The sequence below is a fragment of the Anser brachyrhynchus genome (assembly GCF_964034855.1).
Source record: "Anser brachyrhynchus genome assembly, chromosome: 20".
In the NCBI taxonomy this organism is placed as follows: Eukaryota; Metazoa; Chordata; class Aves; order Anseriformes; family Anatidae; genus Anser; species Anser brachyrhynchus.
The window spans coordinates 7,820,314-7,840,499 of record NC_137713.1 but is presented as its reverse complement, the minus strand read 5'-3'; the positions used below and the strand labels follow the sequence as shown (position 1 = coordinate 7,840,499).

The 20,186-nt window shown below is 44.7% G+C and overlaps 1 protein-coding gene and 1 long non-coding RNA gene across 14 annotated transcripts in view; both read left to right on the top strand.

The window, feature by feature from the left end:
• The first annotated feature begins 5,061 nt into the window (after positions 1–5,061).
• Positions 5,062–16,355, top strand: LOC308180851. The gene is made up of 4 exons (XR_013941212.1): positions 5,062–5,632; positions 7,374–8,318; positions 9,013–12,831; positions 14,389–16,355. It is a non-coding gene; the product is annotated as an uncharacterized lncRNA (long non-coding RNA).
• Positions 16,356–19,499: 3,144 nt separating this feature from the next.
• The window catches only part of CUX1 (cut like homeobox 1), a 268,818-nt gene continuing 268,131 nt past the window's right edge, over positions 19,500–20,186 (top strand). For 12 of the 13 annotated variants that reach the window (XM_080563174.1, XM_080563173.1, XM_080563171.1 and 9 more), the window contains exon 1: positions 19,525–19,679. In XM_080563174.1, coding sequence (XP_080419300.1) covers positions 19,617–19,679 — 63 coding nt within the window. In that variant the 5' untranslated portion in view covers positions 19,525–19,616. Of the gene's footprint in view, positions 19,680–20,186 lie in introns of all 13 variants that reach the window. The other variant, XM_080563165.1, reaches the window with a different exon arrangement.

Below are 20,186 nucleotides of genomic sequence, written 5' to 3'. Positions count from 1 at the left end.
ACTTTGGACCTAAGCTAGATACAACTAACATCAGTGGGAGTCTCTCCTTTAGGTTTAAGGGGCTTTGGACTGGATCCTGGATACCTAAAGAGCTGTAGACAAGTCTGTATTGTAGTCAGCCTTCTTCTGTAGATGGTAATGTACATTGCTCATGGTTATTATGAAAATGATTCCAATTAGAGATACCAGATGCCGTGATATGAGGTAAGCTAAAGAAGCTGTCTTTAGCTAAGGAAACACATCCAGACCTATCATTAGCAAAAAAAATGGCTGAAGCTGTTGGTACTTAAGACTGCACATAAATATTAGTCACTAAAAACTGTGCAATATGTTTTCCCTAACATTTTATGACTAAAACCAGCAAGAATCAGAAGATGTAAAAATGGTATTTTCAATATTGTTCTTCCTTCAGCCGAACTGCACATGTTTCATGGCATTTACCTTTTATAGACACATATTAGTTTATTAAGCTACCCATTTAACTAGAAAATCAACAGTAAAAAGGTATGTACTCAGTGCAATGCCACTGAGTTAGCACTGTTCTTGGAACTTTGAAGGTCACTTCCCTGTGGAAATGGACTATAGACATATGCAGGTAGATTACATTTTTATTATCTTTCAGTGACTCCACAGTCATTGTACTCACTGACAAGTGGAAGTCTGGCTAAGGAAGCATTGCGAAGAGGAAGGGTGAAAAGGAAGGGTAAATTTAACCCCAAATAATCAAGGTCCTGTGTATTTCTTTTTCTTCTTATGCCATATCTGCAGGAACAAATGTTTTTTCAGGTTCAAATAGGGCTTGGGTGACATGTATATAGCCTCATCTTCCTGGGTGGCATATCACAAATGTGTTGACACCAATCCTGATAACCACATTTTGTTTTAGTGTTAAGCGTAATGATAATGATGTAACCTTAGATAGCGCTGTATTGTAATTACACAGTTGTGCCAGTTATTACATAGTTGTAACACAGATCAGCTTCTTGATCAGATATGCCCAGGAGCTTCTTTTGCTTTACTCTTAATGTAGGAACAGAAAACTAGATCCCTAATTAACTTTGATTGAACCTTGATTAGATAAGGGAGTGGGGCCAGTAGGCACCAAGCGGGCGGGGAAGTCAGCCCATATGTAGATATGTTAAATGTGTAGGCACCATCCTGACTAGTCATAGGAAAGAGAAAGGAAACTCCCTTTTCAGGAATTGATACCTCCCGACAAGCACAAAGGAATTGGCCCAGACTAGCCCTCAGAAATTCAAGAAACTTCTTACCTTCCCCATCCAGCATTGCCCCCACCCTATTAAGATGAGATTCTCAAGCAATTCACCTTGGGAACAGATAGATTTCTATCAGTCTCTCCTGCCATCACAGAAGGGAATTTCAGAGAGAATTTAGTACAAAACACAATTATTCTTCCTAAGTACTCATTTCTTACTCCTTTTTTTCTGCTAAAAGTGCTGAATTGTTAGTGCTCTACAAACAAAGTCCCTTTGGCCTCTCTGAACAATCTCATTGAATACATGATTTAATAATCGAGTGAATGAAGCCAGACTTGGTTAACTGTCTGGTGGACAGCTGAAACCTAAAAAGCAACAGATGTATCTGAGGAGAACACAGTAATAATTTTGTGTATGAGACAGGAGATGTGCAGATGCCATTTCACTTTTCCAGAGCTGCACTGGCTCGGCAGTAGCCATTTTTTGGATCCAAATGTTGGTATATTTGGTAATGATACTGCCATAAAATGAAACTTCAGTGTAGCAGGATATAGATTATCCCCTTTTCAAGAGTAGAACTGCATGTTAAAACTCCGTATTTTTGCTGACTCTATTCATTTTTCTAGGGATCACTAATATGTAAACTCAACAGGAGCTCTAGGATGCTTAGTGTCCCGTAAAATCTAACTACTACTAATCTAATCTACTTTGAACAAATAAATCAGTACAACTTGAGACACCCTTGATAACCTTTCTTAATCAATCGAGGGTGATTTTTTCCCATGCGTTAAGCTGCCATATTGATTCCTAACCTGTTTTACAGAGTTCTTCTTGCTTAAACTCATTACAGAGTGTGAAGGCTTTTAGGATCCGTGGCCAGAGTATATTAGAAATGTGCAAGGATTAGCTAAGAGTGCTCTCAGATGACATAGCATTTTGTACCACCCTCAACATGGAAGGGAACATAAAACAGTATTTTGCAGAAGCATTAATATCTGAGCCCTACTTAAGCACAGTATATAATTACTGTTAAGTGAATATCATACTGACTTCTGGGGCAATACTAAGCACTGTACTCTTTTGAAAGATTTTAAGTTATCTTTGGCCCAAATTAGCCGTATTGAACTTAGAGAGGAAAAAAAAAAACATCTCAGAGAAAAGGTACTTTAGTAACTGTCCTATAAATTGACAGTACACCATCCTCTGTAGATGTCGCTCAGACTTTTCCAAGGCACTGAAATATTTTGTTCCATTTAGTATCCAACTTTCAGGCATTCAGACTTTAATACTATCCAGACAAGACTTTTTTCCTATAGGGGCTGTGGACATACCCCTCAATGACAAGTATTTACGTACAAAGTATCAGATTTCAAATTTCTTTGATATACGAATTGTGTGTTTGGTGGAGAAAAGCATGACATGGGTGGCTGGGCACTGGAACAGGCACTTCAGGGGGCTGGTCATGGCAGCAAGTCTGTCGGAGTTCAAGAAGTGTTCGGACAATGTTCTCAGACATAGGGTTTGATTTTCAGGTGGTCCTGTGTAGAGCCACAAGTTGGACTCAAAAGTCTTTGTGGGTCCCTTCCAACTCAGGATATTCCATGACTCAATGATTTTATGATTCTGTATTCTATGGCAATGGTTTTCTTCCAAAGTGGGGAAAATGTGCTGATTTCACTTTTGCAGAAATTAGAAATGGCAAGAGTATTCTATTTTACATACATAAGTGTATAAGTAGGAACACACAGATATGGATAGAAAGTGAATATGGACGGCTTGCCTGCAAGAGAGAGCTTTGCAGAAGTGAATATGTGAGCTATACGGAACCTGCCTGCAGGCAGAGCTGTGGACAGTCCTATCAATTTGTTATCATCTAGGTGAGGGAGTCTCAACATTTCCTAAACTCTGGCACCTTTGTTACCTCCTAGCATGCCTTTTCCCTTCCAGCACCTTCTTGATGTACAAGACAGATCATCCAAACCTGAAACTTTATCTCAAGCTTCATTCAAACTTTGAAAGGAACTGAATCAGCAGCTTCGCTGACTGAGCAAAGTACCAAGCACATGCTTAGCTGTGAGCTGGTGAGCAGCCTTCCTGAAGCTGGTAGAAGACCTGTATGTTTAAATTCAGTATATGCTTCCATGTTTTGCTGGATCAGAGGCAGTATCATTAGAATTGGGCCATCTTTGTGATTTTCTTGGTTTCAGAGCAAGGGAGATAATAGTGACGTAGCAGGAAAGGCATCCTGTAGACCACTTAGGACTTTGTAACAGCCACAGAGACTCCAGTGCAAATAAACTATCTGATGATACTGATTTGGTTTCTGCTGAGTAGGACCTTAAGAGTGTGAGGCTGAGATAACCAGCTCAGACCCAACGGAGAGCTTGGCTCTACATTTGTCCCTCTCCAGTCATACTCATTTTGCACAGAAAAAAAACAGCTTAGCAGTTTTGCCTGCTTTACAGCCAGCAACATAGTGACAGAAAGCTGTAATAAATGGGGGAGAGAACGTGGCTGATCTGTGCTTCCAGCATTTGAACCTCTGAAAAAAAATTATGTTTCATTTAGAGCTCTAAGGAAGGGCTGTGGGTGTAAGTACAATGCTGGCTTTTTCTCTTTGCTGTGGCCCGGAACTCTTTTGCCAGGGTTGGCTTCTCTTTCTCCCTTAACAAATCATCACAATTTCGGCAAGCACTTCATTGACTGCCAATGCTGCGCTACCAATAATCTACCAGAATTGAGAAATTGTTCTTTCATTCTGCACAGCTAAATTATCTCCTGCGTGCCTGGATTTGTTCAGTTCTGAATTACGTACCAGAGGCTCAATCCTACCCTGATACTGGGCACTGTCTCTAGGCTTTTAAGAGCATGAGCACTCCCAAGGATTTCAAAGTGAAGATAGTGGTTGGATATTTTGGTTCAACTGGGGACACTCTGCTGTGCATCTTGGAAAGGAATTAGGGACTTGCATGAACGCTGTAAATTAGAAAGCATAAGCACTTTTTCACAGTTTATCATATTTTTAAGGCTTGCGTGCAGTTTTATGATTCCTGATATGTCGGTACCAAAGAGCACCTTCTGCAGGATGCTGCACCAACACAGATTATAAACGGTCCCTTTTTAAGCAGTTGGTAAAGTTAACATAAAACAAGATGTGACAGATGCAGAAAGATGGGTGCAAGAGCACAGAATAAAAATGAGATGGCAGCTGGCCTATGCAGGACTGCAGTGGTGCCTTCTTCTAGGAATCCTTTTGGGGGTGAATTGTATGTACAGTGAGGAGATGTTGCATAAAGCTGAAGTGAAATTTCTCGTATTAGCCTTAGATCTTAAACTCAAAGTTGTATTAACCTGGGAAATAATATGAATGCCATTAAAAAGCCTATTCTTGTAACATTTCTGACCCATTTCAGACTCCTTCTGGTAATCTGGGAAGGGACCTTTGTTCCCATGGCAGCCCATAATTTCCTGACTGAAACAGCTCAGCTGAGCTCTGAATGACACAGTCAGACATTTGGATGCTTATCTTGCTTCCAAGTGTTCTGAGGTTCCTCATTTCTCACTTATTGCACAATGCCCCGATCTCACTGGGAAGGTGAGAACTGGATCAGAAAGAAATATAATTGCTTTTTTTTTATTAGCTTATGATACAGTCCCGCCCTTCTGTGTTGCCAGCTTACCCAGTTATTCACAAATGATGATATACATACAGTGAATTATATAATTATCAGCCTATAATTACAGGTATATAGATATATACATCCCCCTGGAGGAGAGCTGGGCTTGGCACATACCTGCGTGCACCTCTGGGTCTTTAGGGAATTCATGCCCATTTTAAGTAGAAGATTATTTATTTATCAAATGCTTGAGACATTTTATGAAAAATGAACCCAAAAGAATCCTTTGATTCTTTTTAATAATGTTCATAAAGTATGTAACTGAACAAATCCAGGCATGTAGGAGCAAACTCACTTGTGCAGAGTGAAAGCAGAGAAGTTTCTCAATAGTAGTAAATTATTGGTAGCACAGCATTGGCAGTCAATGAAGAGCTTGCAGGAGCCATGCTTATTTGTTGAGGGAAGAGAAGATGCCAGTCTTGGCACAGTGATCAGAAGCCAACATTGAGAAAGAGGAGTCAGTGCAGTATTTCTATAGACACCTTTTTGAAAGCATTAGACAAGAATTAGTTTATCTTATGATGATGCTTTAATTCTGTAACCATAGATAAACCCTATTGCCTTCCCACTACGTTTCAATGCCTCATTTTGTCATTGGGGCAGATAGTGATTCTCAGCTGATATAAATCAGCAAAGCTCCACTGATTTTTAACAAAGCTGTGCCAGCTTCTGCTAGCTGAGGGTCTGCCTAGATATTTCTCTGCTTGTAAAGCAAAGAATCCAGCAGGCAAAGCTGATGTAAGTTGGATATTTTTCTTGGCTTGTTTTCCTTTGTTCTGTCTTTCAAATGCTGCTCTCATTCATAACTGCTTGGGTGCTTTCAAGCCTGTGTATGAGAGTTATGGAGCTTAATCTGGCTCCTACAATGGTGCAAATCTAGGGTAGCTCTATTTAAATCAAAAGCATTACTCAGAGGTATTGCACTGCTGTAAAAGCAGCATACTTGTGCATAGCAACTGATCTGTAAATCTCATAATGTGCCCAGTATCTTTCCAAGAGTTTATTTGCAAACAAACAAACAAAAAGAATCATTGTGGGTGAACAGACCTGATTCCAGCCCATGAAAAATGGACTGAGCCTCTGCCAGAAATAAACCATAGACACTTGCTAATTACAATTTGTGGCCAGCTTACAAAGTTCAGTAAAGGAGAAAACTACCCCATTCAGGTCCTCTTTCCCAGTTTGATGACATCATTCACATCATTATGTTGTGATATGCCAGATGGGAAAATTTGAGGTGGGGATGAAGTGAAAATCCCGGTTACACCTTTTCTCCAGGCTATCTGCCTCTCCATCATTTTACAACATCACAAGGAGACTCAGACAGTTTGACTCTGCCATTCCCAGCTGGTTTGGACCAAAGAGATAAATGCTGAAACATTAGGAATCAATACGTGCTTCCACTGATGTGACAGGTTATGCTGCACATAGCTAACCTTAATTTAATTGGTTTATTTAAGCTCACTCGTATAGTTAAATAGAAAGTGAAGGTAATGGTATAAACTCTGTAATTTCTATTCCTTGGGAGGAAAAAAAAAAAACAACCACCAACAGCCCTGCATCAAATGCTTATTGAAACTGAAACATATGTATTAACATATGGCAGAATTTCACTTACTGTATGTTTTAGTGCAGAGCTGATGAGGAAAGCATCTGTGCCGAGAGCATCTGAATGGAGGCTCCGATAATGAGCAGAGCTCAAAAAATACACTCTGAAAGGTTGGGATGTGTCAAAGTGCCCTGCAGTTGATTTGTGTCAGAGCCAAAAGAATGTACTTAAGCTTCCATGCAGGTACATTGCTGTACTTTGCTTTTGCACTGAGACCGGTTTGAACCTTCGTGTGCTACTTTGGGCACCTGCTTTGGAAGTCCTGGCCAAATTTTAAACCCCTGAGAAAATGGTTTCCCACCAGAAATGCTGACACAAAATCTACTTGGCGCTTAGGCAAGTGCAGTTACAGTATTGCCATTTAACAAAGGAATGATTATTAGAGAAGATCTTAAAATCAAGCCCAAATCTGGATCTAGATTTGAGGTTCCCTTAAGGACAGCAGCTGTGTAGAGCTGAGGTTTTGGGTTTGCACTTTCTGCAGATGTGCAGCCTAGTATAGTTGTACACATAATCTCTGTCCTCAAACAAGAGACACCAAGAAACACCAAGAGCAAGCTTTCTCTGTGGAGATTCTCATCCCAGCCATGCAAACTTGTAAGGCTTATAAAAAGGAAGGTATTCGGGCTCTGAGAGGAACCTCTGATTACCGTGAATATTAACCATTTCTCCTGCCCGCAGTGATGCGGCGTTTCAGTAAGCTCTGTAAAGACTCTCAGAGGCTCGTGCTGCCAAGTACTAATATTACTAATGGGCACTACAAAGCCACATTGTTCTGCACCTATTTACTGGAAGCAAGATATGAGGATACCAGGTGTAATTACTTTACTGCCTTAAGGATAGAAGTCTTTCTTTCTGATTTGACCACAGTTGAACATCTGCATCGCTCAACCACAGTTTACCTCGCTCCTGGGAGATGCTTTCAAAGCACCCAGCTCCTGCCTAGTGACCCAGAAGAAAATTCACCACCTACTCACAAAGCCTCATTTTGAAGTACTGTGCCTCTTGTAAAAGCAAGGAATCTTAACCTTCTTTGGAGCATGGGCCACGTGTTGAATGTGTGAACTGCTTGTGCACCATTGTACAAATCGTGGCTTTTCATATGAAACCGTACTCCCGAGGTATTTCCTACTCCATAAAGAAGTGATTATTGAGACTAAGGAAAAGTATTTAACACATATACATTGCTTCTTATGGAAGTTTGCATGGAAATAAAATAGGTTGGGACTGCTCAAACTGTTTGTTTCCCAGAAGCACCAAAGAGAGTAAAATTGTGTTTATTGAGAAGGTCCAAATCTTTGTGTTTCCCTTATTCCCCTAGGTTCCCCTTGTGTTTCCCTTGTTCCCTTATTCCCCTATGTTTCGCTTATTAGCTGTATTGAGGAGACTTTTGGAGGTCTTGGCATAGTCCTTGTGCCACAGGCTGCACCCACAGAATGGAGTGTGTCCTGCCACGAAAAGATTTCAGTGTGTGGTCTTAGAACACGAATATTTTCCGTATATTTATTGAACTCCACCCAGGTACAAGCTTCTCCTTCACAGGAAGGACAGGTTGTATAATTAGGGGCAAAACAAACTAAATACAAAGGGATGTCTCAGTTCTGCAGGGTAAATGCTGACGTGCAAATGCCCTGGCTGGAAGTACAAGCATGCCGAGCTCCCCTTCGGTTGTCGAAGATGCCATTACTCCTACTCCTCCGCTCAGTCTCTGCGCTGGAGGTTACCTCCCACAGCAGCATTATAGGCAGGAGATGCCTGCCTGCATCTCCACTGCTTTGAGACAAAATCAAGGCAGGTAATTTCAGCTCTTTGAAGGTAGGTTTGTGCTAAGGACCTGGATTTTATGTTGAAGTGGCTGACGCTAATATTATTTGGGGGATAAGGGGTAGCCTTTGGCAGCAGACAGCTGACAGTTCTATCATCTTCAGCCAGCGTAGGAAGATTTTCCAGAGCTTGTCTGTTAGCACCTTGAATAAGTCCCCAACTTAAATCCACCTTGATTGAGAAAAGGGCAAAAGAGATTATGTATGCACACAGGCATATAAAAACATATTTAATTGTCTGTTCAGGTATCCAAATAACACTGTGAACAGAGGCTCGGTGTTTTGCTCTAAGTGAGGCAGGAGCACTTGGCACAGGCCTGGATGCTGAACTTGGATCTCCTGGGTCCCAGCCCACCGTTTCAATCACAAGACTATTAGTCTTTCCGAGTATGGATTTGTCTATCCCCTATGTCTTTTCCATCATCTCTAAACTTGAGTGACTCCTATGACTAATGTGATTGTAAGTCATAAAACATTAAGTTATGACACAATCAAATCAAAGCCAAGAAATTCATAGTTAGGGTGTAGGCTACATTCTTAACTCAAAACCAGAAAAGCAGCATTACAGGGTAAACAAAAGGATGAAGTGTCAGCCCTCATTTTTCATTTTTGGGCTCTTATCAGTTTGTATCAATTTAAGCCTTTTTTAAATATGTAATTTCTTTGACTTATTTTTTTCCCTCTAGGAACTGAAAATTATTCTGCTTTGAGGTCTGGAACCTGCCATACAATAAACACTACTTAATTGGGACATGCTTAATAGGGATGGCCACTTTAATGGGACATCTCCTAGGGAACCTATTTATGCTAATGAGACTGAATGACAATGACTGTTTCTTAAGTGGGGCAACAAAAGGAAAAAAACCTCCACTTAACAGGGATGCGCTCAGCTGTTACTAGTTTAAGTGTTTAATCAGGTGTTAAATAGGTCTAAAATTCGGAGCTTCCATCTTTTAATTCAAAAATGGGAAATTACAATTTACCTCATGATGAAATGTGGTGTTGGTATTTATACAGTGGCATTTAGTACAAGGGAAGGGCTGTTTTCAAGGAAGCCAGACACAGAGGTTCTCTTCTCCAAGCATGGAACTACCTGTAGATTAGATTTGTTCAGAATCATTGCAAGAGCTAGAAATAAAACCCATCCACCCTAATTCTCAGTCCTATATTTTATCCTCTCCCCTCAACTCTTCCCACTTCGCTATTAGGACAGTAACAAAGAAGCAATAAAATACAAATAGGAAAGCTTTTTAAATCCAAGCGATCCTTTCTCAGAGTCTCTAAAACCCCTAAGAAAAGATGCCTGAAGACTTCCAGGAGCTGCCAGAAGCTGTTAAGCCATTTAGAAGGTTATTCTCCTCCAGAAGATCTTTTGTGTTCTGTGGTTTCCTCTGAAAATATGTATGCTTGTCTGAGGGATGAACAGGAGACCACGTTAAGAAGTTGTGTTAAACACAAAAATCCCGTCTTAGATGACAGCTATATAAATGTGGGGACTCTCCCAGGCAAACCAAGACATCTGATTATGCCATTGTATACTGTTTGGCAAAGGAGAGAGTGAAGGAAAGTGATAGACATGAGGGGCAGATGGAGTTTGCCTAATGTGTCTGTTCTTTTCTTCGCTGCCTTTTCAATTTAAGAATGTAGCAAAATAGCAGCTGCTCATAATTTCATGAATCAAGAAGTATGTAAATTTCAGCTACAAAATTTGTTGCATAGTTAAGACACACAAAGAAGGAAAAAAAGAAAAAAAGATCTTGCTTGCATCTACAACTTTCTTAATCTTGCATGCAAATTTAGCTTTTCAGGCCTGGTTCTCCTCTTGTTTCGGTGCAAATCAAGAGCAGTTCAGTCAATTTTGTCATTGTGGTGTAGGGCAAATGCTGTGGGGTTATCCTGCGTTAAGGGTTCAGCTCATCTCTACTCATTGCCTCAATGCTTCAATGGAAGGTGAGCCTAGCGTGAAAGGGTCCTTTCATACCCCCTGAGCCACAGAGGGGCTTTATGCCCTACCTCTACTCCTAGGCTGCAGCTGGAGGTGAGGAGGAAAGGCTCCGTGATGGGAACTTCATGAACAGGAAAGCCGTAGTGGTGAACAGCTACCTGAGGATGGTGACAACCGCTTCACATTGAAATGGAAATCGCACTCCTCGCATTTCAATCCCTAGCCATCTCTGAATTAAAAGATGGAAAAGTGACTTGAAATGTATCATCCAAATGCATGAAACACTGCTCAGAAAGAGCTGGGGATCTGGGCCTCCATACACTATACAGCTGGTTCTAGTTTTCAGACAAGATTTACTAAACACATGTAAACCGTGCATATCTGTTTGAATACTTTTTGTGCAAATAACTTCCTCTGTGGTCAAGCTGTTCCTTTCAGATCCAGGCTACAGATTTGTGCTTTATGCTCACCACTTTTTTACCCTTGGATTTCCACCAGTATCAGTTCACACTCAGAGTATGAAACTGTGAAGAAGGGAGCTGAGTTTGGCAGCAAGAGTCGGGAGAATTTACAATGCAAAACACTGAGCAAACTCATGATAAAGGGCAGAAATCATCCCTGGCGTAGCTCCATCCAAGTCAGTGGGCCAGATCCTGAGCAGCTATAAACAGACACAATACTACATATTTCACAGGAGCTGCCACCGCTTGTATCATTTGGCCCAACAGCCTCCTACACAAAGGCAACGTTTTACTGATTCTGGTGGGATTTCTCCTGATTTATACCCCAGAGTGAGCAAGCAGAGCATTGGTCTGTCTTCACCAATTAAAACTGCCCCACAATTATATCTGCTGAGTGTCATGAGTTCAAACTTTAAACACAAAGCAACAGCTGAAGCTGAATATAAAGGAGCAGGAGGGCAGAGTTTTATGATCAATGTTTTATTCGAATCATATAAAAAAGAAAAGCATTTCACATATTTCACGGAGGCATTTTATGTGCATATTTAATATGAATCCTTTTCTTGTTAAACTCTTACATGATCTATGTACTTCAGTATATAAAACACGGTATAGGACAACTATGAACAAGTTTATTAAAACAGCTTAGGTTCCTGTTGACATCACCAACCACACAAGTGCTTGCTCAGGGTTGGTGTGATCTTATCAGTCTCTCCTTATATTTCAGGTTACCTACTTGTTCGTTTTCCCAATATATCTTTCATTGTTACAAGAATTCAACTCATGGGCAGATCTCTAAGATAAATCTGCTTGTCTGTTTTGGGAATATGGCTCTAGTTCTAATTTTGCAGACTTCGTTCAGGCAATACTCCCTTTGACTTCAGGGATTTTTGCCTGAGTAATCCTTTCAGAATTGGACTCTCCATGATTTTCATTTACTTAACAACTTGGCATTACATCTGTAAAATATTAGCCCAGTAATGTGAAATATCAAATTAGATTTATGCATTAATCTAATCTATATATGAAGCCTGATAGTCAGTTCTCTTACACTGCATTATTGCAATTCCAGGCATTCTGTGTCACTTCAGATTTATACTGATGATGTAAGAGAAATAAAAAGTGGGATTTATAGATCAAATTTGGTAACCCACGTATCATGGAATCACAGAATATCCTGAGTTGGAAGGGATCCACAAAGATCATCGAGTCCCACTCCTGGCTCCCCACAGGACTACCTAAAAATTAAACCATATGTCTGAGAAAGTCCAAAATTTAAAATAAATTCCCATTTTCAGGGAATCCAGGTAAACGTTTCTCTATCAATCACAAGTGAAGGAGTGCACACAAAAAATTAGAAGAAATCAACAAAGCAGTAAGTTATTTAAAAGGAATAAAAGGTCAAAATAAATATCTGAACTGCAATGCACTCCCTAAAAATCCTTGGAAAAGACAAATAAGCAATTATTTCTTTTCTGTGTGACAGTAGCAGTCTGAAAAGTAAAAAAATTACTTTTTCATACATGTTCATAAACTGCATTTATAAACACTTCACATAATGAAATTATATTTGTTTCCTTCAGGTTGGCTGCCCTTGAACATTCTTCTCCTTGCAGTTTTTAATTTTTTTAATATAATTCTTCCGTGAAGACAGGTCTTATGCATATGGCCCTGGATCAGCAGCCAACCCCACACAGCAGGGCATTTAAGAACATGTTAAACTCCAGTTTTGTATGTGCTTTGGTACTATTAAAAACTGGGTACTTGGAGACGACCCACCAATATGGTATTCTTACATCTTAAACCCATTTACCTCTTCTCTTTGTGAATGCTTTCAATTTGTTTTACTCTTTTTGGGCCAAATCCAGATTGTTATTTACAGAAGGAACGCAACAGGATTAATAGGCTATGGTCTGCACTAGTCTACACCCATGGAAATTCATTGTGATCCCATCAATTCCCATATAATTTCTTTGGATTTGTATCAGGTTAAAGCCCCAATCCAGGATAATGCCAAGCAGATGGAAACAAGGGCCAGGGTAGAAATGTGGAGAATCACGACCTGAGTAAGACTGGATCTGTTTATTCCAATGGAGAAGGTAATCTTTAAATATATTAAAAAAAAAAAAAGTGAGAGAATTTTAAGGATTTTTTTCCTATTTGGTAATTTATCACCACCCAAACACCAAATAGGAAGTGAAGCAATGCCAAGGGAAAAAAAAAATCAATTTATTTCCTACACATTACTAAAGAAACCCTAGACTGAAATGCAATCCTGAGCACTTTGGTTCACTTTCAAGTGTGCTGTTTACCCTTATGGATATTCACCTAAACGTGGCCTTCGTACAGTGTACCTGCACAGAGACTCGTGCTGAGCTGGGAATCGTGTTGTGCTTTCCATTCGTTTGGCTCTTTGAGACCTGGCTGAGTGCCGCACAAAAATAGGGCAGCCCACAGGTTATCCACGCTAAAATGCTTCCTGTGGAACGCTGCGTCAATTTGTGCCAGCGTATGGCAGCTGCAGTGAACTTGTGGCTTCCTCGAAGGGTGTCTATTTTCTCCCTTTCTGCATTAATCCAGAATTACTGTTTCTCCTACCCTAGCATTCAGATCCAACAACCCCAAACACAGTTGTGTTTGCAGAAAATCACAGTTGTGCCAAGCAAGTCACAGTTGTGTTTCTAAGAAAAGACGTGCTTCCCAAAATGAAATATCACACGCGTTTTTTGAAGAAAAACCACCTCGAACATCCTCAACATCCCGCGTTACGATAAAGGCAGCTCCCCAGCAGGCGCCGCAGCCCTTGCAGTGTGCAAGGATGTGTTTTACACCGGCGCAGGAGGCGGACAAGTCTGTCTGTGTCGGTATCTCCCCATCTCCGCACACACCTGTCTCTCCGTCCCCGTACACCCGTCTGCCTCTCGTCTCCCGTCCCTGCGTGTTGCAACAGGGCCCAGGCACGGATGCCTCTCCCCTTGGCACCCGCGCACTGGAGCCAGCCGCGCCGACATGGGGCTGAGCTGGCACCTGCAGGGGACCCGGCACGAGGGGTGTGACCACCTGGGACACCCCCGGTGGCGTGGGGACAGCCCAGGACGCGGGGATCACGGAGCCCGGCTGGTGAAGGGGAGCAGAGCGATCTTCCCGTCTTCCCTCCCCAGCGAGGGGGAGCTGCCACACCAAGCCTGGGTGACTGGAAAGTGAAAGAAGAAGCTTTTCTCTCTTTTCCTTTCCAAGATAGCATCAGCTTTACACTCACCTGCTTTACGGGCCTTATCTGGAAGGGAATGAAAGGGAAGCCGGTAGGTGAGGGAGCACCCTCCGAGCTGGCTGACGTGCACGCTTCCCTCCATCTCCTTCCTGCAATCCTGGACCTGTGAGGTGCAAGCACCTCACAGTCACCACAAGATTTTTATCTCCTGGTGACCACAAGCATTTTACAGAAACTGAGTGACGATTCGGTGAATTGTTTCATGTCACGAAGAGACCTGTGACAGCAGCTGAACACAGCTCCCAGCCCCAGTACAGCCACTAAGGCTGCTCTCCTGCCACGGGGGAGCGGCACAAAGCAGGCGGAATACAATCAGCCCAGCTGAGGTTCAGAAAACAGAAAGGAATTTAAACTGATCATGCTGTTTTTGGCTTTTTATTCTTAGGTAATATGTGAAATATTATGACCTGAAGGTTCTGCAGAAACTGGAAGAAACGTCCGGTGGGGGCAGAGGATTCCTGACCGAGCAGGAGGGACCTGGAAGGGCAAGAGCCCAAAGTGAGGAAGGGGCTGTACAGAGTGGGTGAGGAAATTCATGATAGGGATAGCAAGACTTAAATACTGCTGAAAAAAGATGTTCAAAAACTAACAGAAACCAGTAAGAGGTAAAGAATAAGTGAAAGGTTCCAAGTGAGAAAAAAAGGTGGGAATTTTCCCTAGGACCATAACCTACGAAGTTATCTCCCAACCCTTGAAGGACAGAGGCGATAAATGCCCAGGTGAACAGAGCAGCCTAAGGCAGAGGATGGTGCCAGAGGGAGCACGAGCCCTGCCCAGCCACAACGGGCACCTGTGGGCTCACCGCGCCTCCCATCCAGCACAACGCTGCCTCTGGTATCAGCCTGCGCACAGGATGAGGCAGTCAGGCGAGGGCAATGCTGACAAATTGATGCTGGTATGAGCCATTCACTTACGTAGGTTCAGTATGAAACTGTTATTCCCTGCCAGCTTCAGGGAGGGGATAACCTGATGGGTCCTCTTCTTCTCTAATTCTCTTGATTGCCTACGGGTGATGTTATTGGTTACGTTGGCCAAAACATGAATATGCATCTGGATAGAATATACCATGAGAAAAGCAGTTATTTAACAGAACTGGTGCAAACATAGCCAGCCTGGAAAGACTGACTCAACTCACTAGGCAGACTGATGTATTTGTTCTTTTGGGGTCTTCAATAACTCCTTCTGTGCGTGGCAGAGAATACCACTACAATGCCACCACACGCTTTTGTTGGTGTGGGTTAATCCACAAATCCTCAAAGAAGATCTGTTGTGGGTTATGCTGGATACTTATGAATGTCTTCAGAGCTAAAGAGCAAGTAACCACGCTGCCCAAATTTACTTTGCTTTCAATTGTGGCTGTTTTCCCTGCCCTCTGTAAGAATTGCTTTCTTCTCTTCCATCTACCAGTGGGCATCTGTGACTAGGTACTACTCATAGGATGTCATGCTTAGATCATGTTTGCCACAGCGTACGTGATTTGTGCCGACATTTCCAGGAAGTACCAAAGAAGGTGGGAACCACCATGCCACTTCAGAACATGGGTCTGACCAGCTCAGTCTCCTGTCTCTGCCGCTGACTGCAGGTGGACACTGAGGTAAGGGCAGGCAGGTGGCTGTGGGGCTTCTCCCCAGCTCCCAGCCGCTTGGCAGCCCGGGGAGTTCCCCACGCCGATAAACATCACTGTGTCCACACTGTTGTGTTCACATTGCTTGTCAATTTTTCTGCAATTTATGTGCTGCAAACCCCCTGGCTACTACGACAGATATAAATCAGTGTGGAACCAGAGTTACTAACAATGATTGGGGAAAAAAATCTGTGGTGTTAAAGACCTATGAGTTTTGATCTTAATGTGGGCTAAATCTCCCAGCATCATAAATTACCTGTCTGCTTGTCTGTCTCTATTCCTTGTCATGCCTTGGACTGAAGGATTTTGGTATGAGGTCCTCCTTTTCACAGGGAACAGACACGTAGAGTCAGGCAGCTGGGGACAAGAAGCAGCTGAAGAAAATGCAAAGATGAGAGCCAGGAAACTGAAGAGGGAATGGGCTGGAGAAGGAGCGGGAAGGGGTACAGAAAAGGCTCTAGAGGAACTCTGTGATAGGAACTGACATTTGGGAGTTAGTTAAAGTGAAAAAGATGCAAAGAACACAACAGAATCAATGGAGAAGAGACTCACAGTTACAGCCCTGCTGAGCAGTTCGCAGTTCTCAGAGTCCTGGGCAAGGAAATAAGTTAGATTCACTAAGGCAAACAGAAGCCCAAGTCCAGTGATCAGGACTGGACTCATGGTCCAAAATGTCTTAATGAATGCAGACTGCTGCCCAGAGGAGCGGCTGTGACAATGAATTGTTTCTGACAAGTTTGGGGTCCTTGGAATAAAGGTCCCATTTCCTCAATATTCTGGACAACGACACGTGAAGCATAACGAGACCGATTGCCATTGATGGCCCAATGAAAGTGGTAGAGCAACTGTGTTAATTAAACATCTGTATTAGTGACATTTTCTGACATGGTGACATTAATGGGAAACGAATTTTAATTAAGTATTTGTCTGATTCCTAAAATGGTGCCTGTGTGTCTATACCTGGAAGAAAATAAAAAAGAAATCTGTACAACATTCTTTCAAACACTTTGGACGTAGCAAGCATGACTGAAGCACTGTTAGTAATTGCCATCATTTTAGATTTAAACTTCAAATACACTGTACTTACTTTTTCAGTACTCTATTAGTGCATGTTGAAAGAAGTTAGCATTTACACAGATCAAATCTAACCTTAAGAAAGCCTTCCTCAGATGAACACACGGGACTGATTTCTGAAAAACGTAATAATCCAAGAAAACTTTATTCTAACCGGCCTCTTGCCAGGGTGCACCAAATTTTCCAGGATCCTTCTTCCGTCTGACACAGGTACGATTCGGCAGAAACACGAAGCAAATTACCTCTTGCTCCGAGGAGCTCTGTACCCTGCAGGATCTTTGCAGAATCCAGCCCGAAGAAATACAGCACTTTCAGAACACGGAGCTGTCAAGCAAGATTTCCTCGGGCTTGTTGCCACACAAAATGGCAAATAAGGGACCTGATCCTGCACTGAAGGCAACGGGAAGTATAGGTGCTCAGCATTTGTCTGCTGGCAGAGCTAAGGTTTCTTAGTACTTCCTAAAATCAGCCGTGCTGTTTATTCCTATTGAAAATTATACAGCTAAAAAGCTTTGGTATCTAGCCACAGAGCTTTTATTTCAAATTGGCAATAATGTGACAAGATGTAACTCCTGCAAAAAGACTACAATAATGTTAAAAATATCATAAAATATTATTTATATCAGGATACATTTGCTACCCCATATGACAATCATTCATATTTCTTGACAGATATAAACCTCTGCTTAACACATTAGTATCATAAATATTACCAGATATAACACTGTAATTTAATACCTACCAAATGTATTTTAAAATATTACTCAATTTAAAACTTTGGATTTTAACCAGATGTGTTTCCAGAAAATGATTCAGGTCAGATGCTTTTTTCTTTTTCTGTGCGTGTGCGTTCAAAGTGGAACATTACTATGTGATTTATTGTACTATGACTGTATGCCCCAAACCTAAAACAGCACCACGATACTTCATCCTTGAGGCTTACACACCTGCAGTCCAAACTAACAAGAGAAAACATCTACATGGCACGGCAGGAGTCTTTGAAATGTCTCTTTGCAGTTGCCTGGACACAGAACAGACTGGTAGAGCAGGGAGGCAGCGGAGAAAGGGTGAAGACAGGAACTCCAGCCTCTTTCATCTAGAAAGGGGGGACCATGGAGAGATTAGAGGAGAGGATTTTGATTAGATCACTGGAATGTGAAATGATGCTTCCCAGGATTAAAATCCTATTTTAGAGCTACCAAACCGGTTACGTTGTTAGTCAGAATCTGGAGGCTCGCAGGGCTCCATCCCTGCAGACGCCCGCCGCGCCCGACACCCTCTCTCTGCCTGCAGCAGGGGGGCCCCGGCCGAGCCCCCCGGCCTCCCCCCGGCCTCCCATTCGGCAGCCCCCACTGCCAGCCCTGGACACGCTTTCTGGAGGGCGAGGGGCTTCATTCCCCTACCAGCCCCGTGACGGCCGCACGTGCTGCGAGCCCGCAGCGTGCCCGGCCCAGCTGGGCAGGCAGAGGCCCGGCGTTCTCGTACCCTAGTGCCATTAGTTTTATTCCCGGTACGGCCAACCAAAAATGCGAAGGTCTACAGTTGTCGGGTTGATCCTTAGGTGGGACTCGTTAACATAAAACCCGCCGTCGCAATTAGGAGCTTTGTGAGCAGCAGCCTCAGCAAAAAGTGGAAATGGAGGCTGAAGCGATGGTGCTCCTCCAAAGGAGGACGGCGGCAGATTGGGAAATAGTCTGCAGCAGCCGCTCCGCCGCTGTCGGTGCCGTAACTTCTCCAAAGACAGACAGAGCCATTTTCAAGTAGTCAGCCCGCCGACTTGAGCGAGCACTAAATTCACTTGATGATCAAATACTGTTTGACGAAAAATCCACCGTCGCTTACTTTCCCGGAGGAAGATCTATTTATTTGCCTTTCGCCGAGGCAGTGCGAGGCAGCGGCGGCGGCAGCGCTTGGGGAGCGCGATGCAGCGGGCTCAGTCCCGCGGGGCCACCCGCAAGGCACCGGGCACGCTGCGGGGCCACAGCGGGTGCGCGGGCTGCCCACCCAGAGCTTGTGGGGCCGAGCTGCGCCCCAAACCCACCCTACTCATCGGGGTGGGCGCAAGGGGGGGGGGAATAAACCGCGTTTATGGACACGTTATTGTTTAGAACAAAATAAGTTATTTCATCCTTGTGATCTCCGTTTCTATGGCTATGCCGCACGAAGCTATGAGCTGATTTTCCAACCCCGGTGTTAGCCGCCCCCTCCGAGCCGGCGGCCAGCTGCAGTGGCCCCATGGGCGCCTGCCCGCGCCTCCATGAACCCCGCTAACGACGGTGCGGCCGGTGGGGACGTGGGGGTCCCCCTGCTCCCCCCGCCGCCACCAACACACCGGGGATGGGGGCCAAGCTTGGAGGGGGAGGGCTGTGGGCAATGCCCCCCTCCCCAAATCCCCCCCAAATCCTAAATCCCAAATCCTAAATCCTAATTCTCCCCCAAATCCCAAATCACCCCCAAATCCCAACTCCCCCCGCAAAACCAAATACCTCCCCCCAAACCCAAATACCCCCCCCAAATCCCAAATACCCCCCCAGCCGTGCCCAAACCCCCCCCAAGCACGGGGATGGGGGGGGTGACACACACACACACACAGACACACACACACACAGACACACACACTGGGGGGGGGGCTCTCTATGATCGCACCGCCCCCCCCCCCTCCTCTTCCCCCCCCCCCCCCCCCCAGCGCACGGGGCTGACTCCGCGTTCCGGCCGCCGGCGGGCTCCAGGCCGGGATTTGGGCGCTCCCCGCCCGCCTCCCGCCCCCTGCCCCCCCCGCCCCTCCTCCTCCTCCCCCCTCCCTCCCTCTCTCCCTCCCTCCCTCCCTCCCTCCCTCCCCCTCCCTCCCGGCTCCCGAACTCCAGCCCCTCTCTCTCCCTCGATCAGCCGCTCACTCTGTCTCAATATGTCTCAAGATGGCGGCCAATGTGGGATCGATGTTTCAATATTGGAAGCGCTTTGATTTACAGCAGCTGCAGGTCAGGCTCCCCCGCTCGCCGCACCGGCCGGGCCGCGCCGCCGGACCCCCCCCGCCCCCCTTCCCTTCCCCTTCTCCGCCTTCCCTCGGGCCCGGCCTCCCCCCCTCCTTCCTCCTCCTCCTCCTCCTCCTCCTCTTCCTCCTCCTCCCGCAGCCGCCCGCAGGATCCCCCCGCTCCGCCCGGCCGCGCCGCTCCGCTCGCCCCCCCCCCCCCCCCGCCCCCGATCGGCGGCCCCATCGGAAATCGATCCCCTTTGTTCAATTCATCGATCAGCCCAAGATGGCGCCGGAGCCGGCGCTACCGGGGCCGCCGCCGCCGCTCCAGCCCGCTTCGTCCCGGGCTGCCCTCTGCCCGCTTCCCGTGCGCGTCCCCCCCCCGCCGGTACCCCGGGGCCGCCGCTCTGCGGGGCTCCGCTCGGCCCTTCCCCGCCCCGGCTCCCCGCCGCCTCCCTCAGCCCCGGGGGGCGGCCGGGGGAAAGTTTCCCGAGTGCCGGGACTTTGTGTGGGG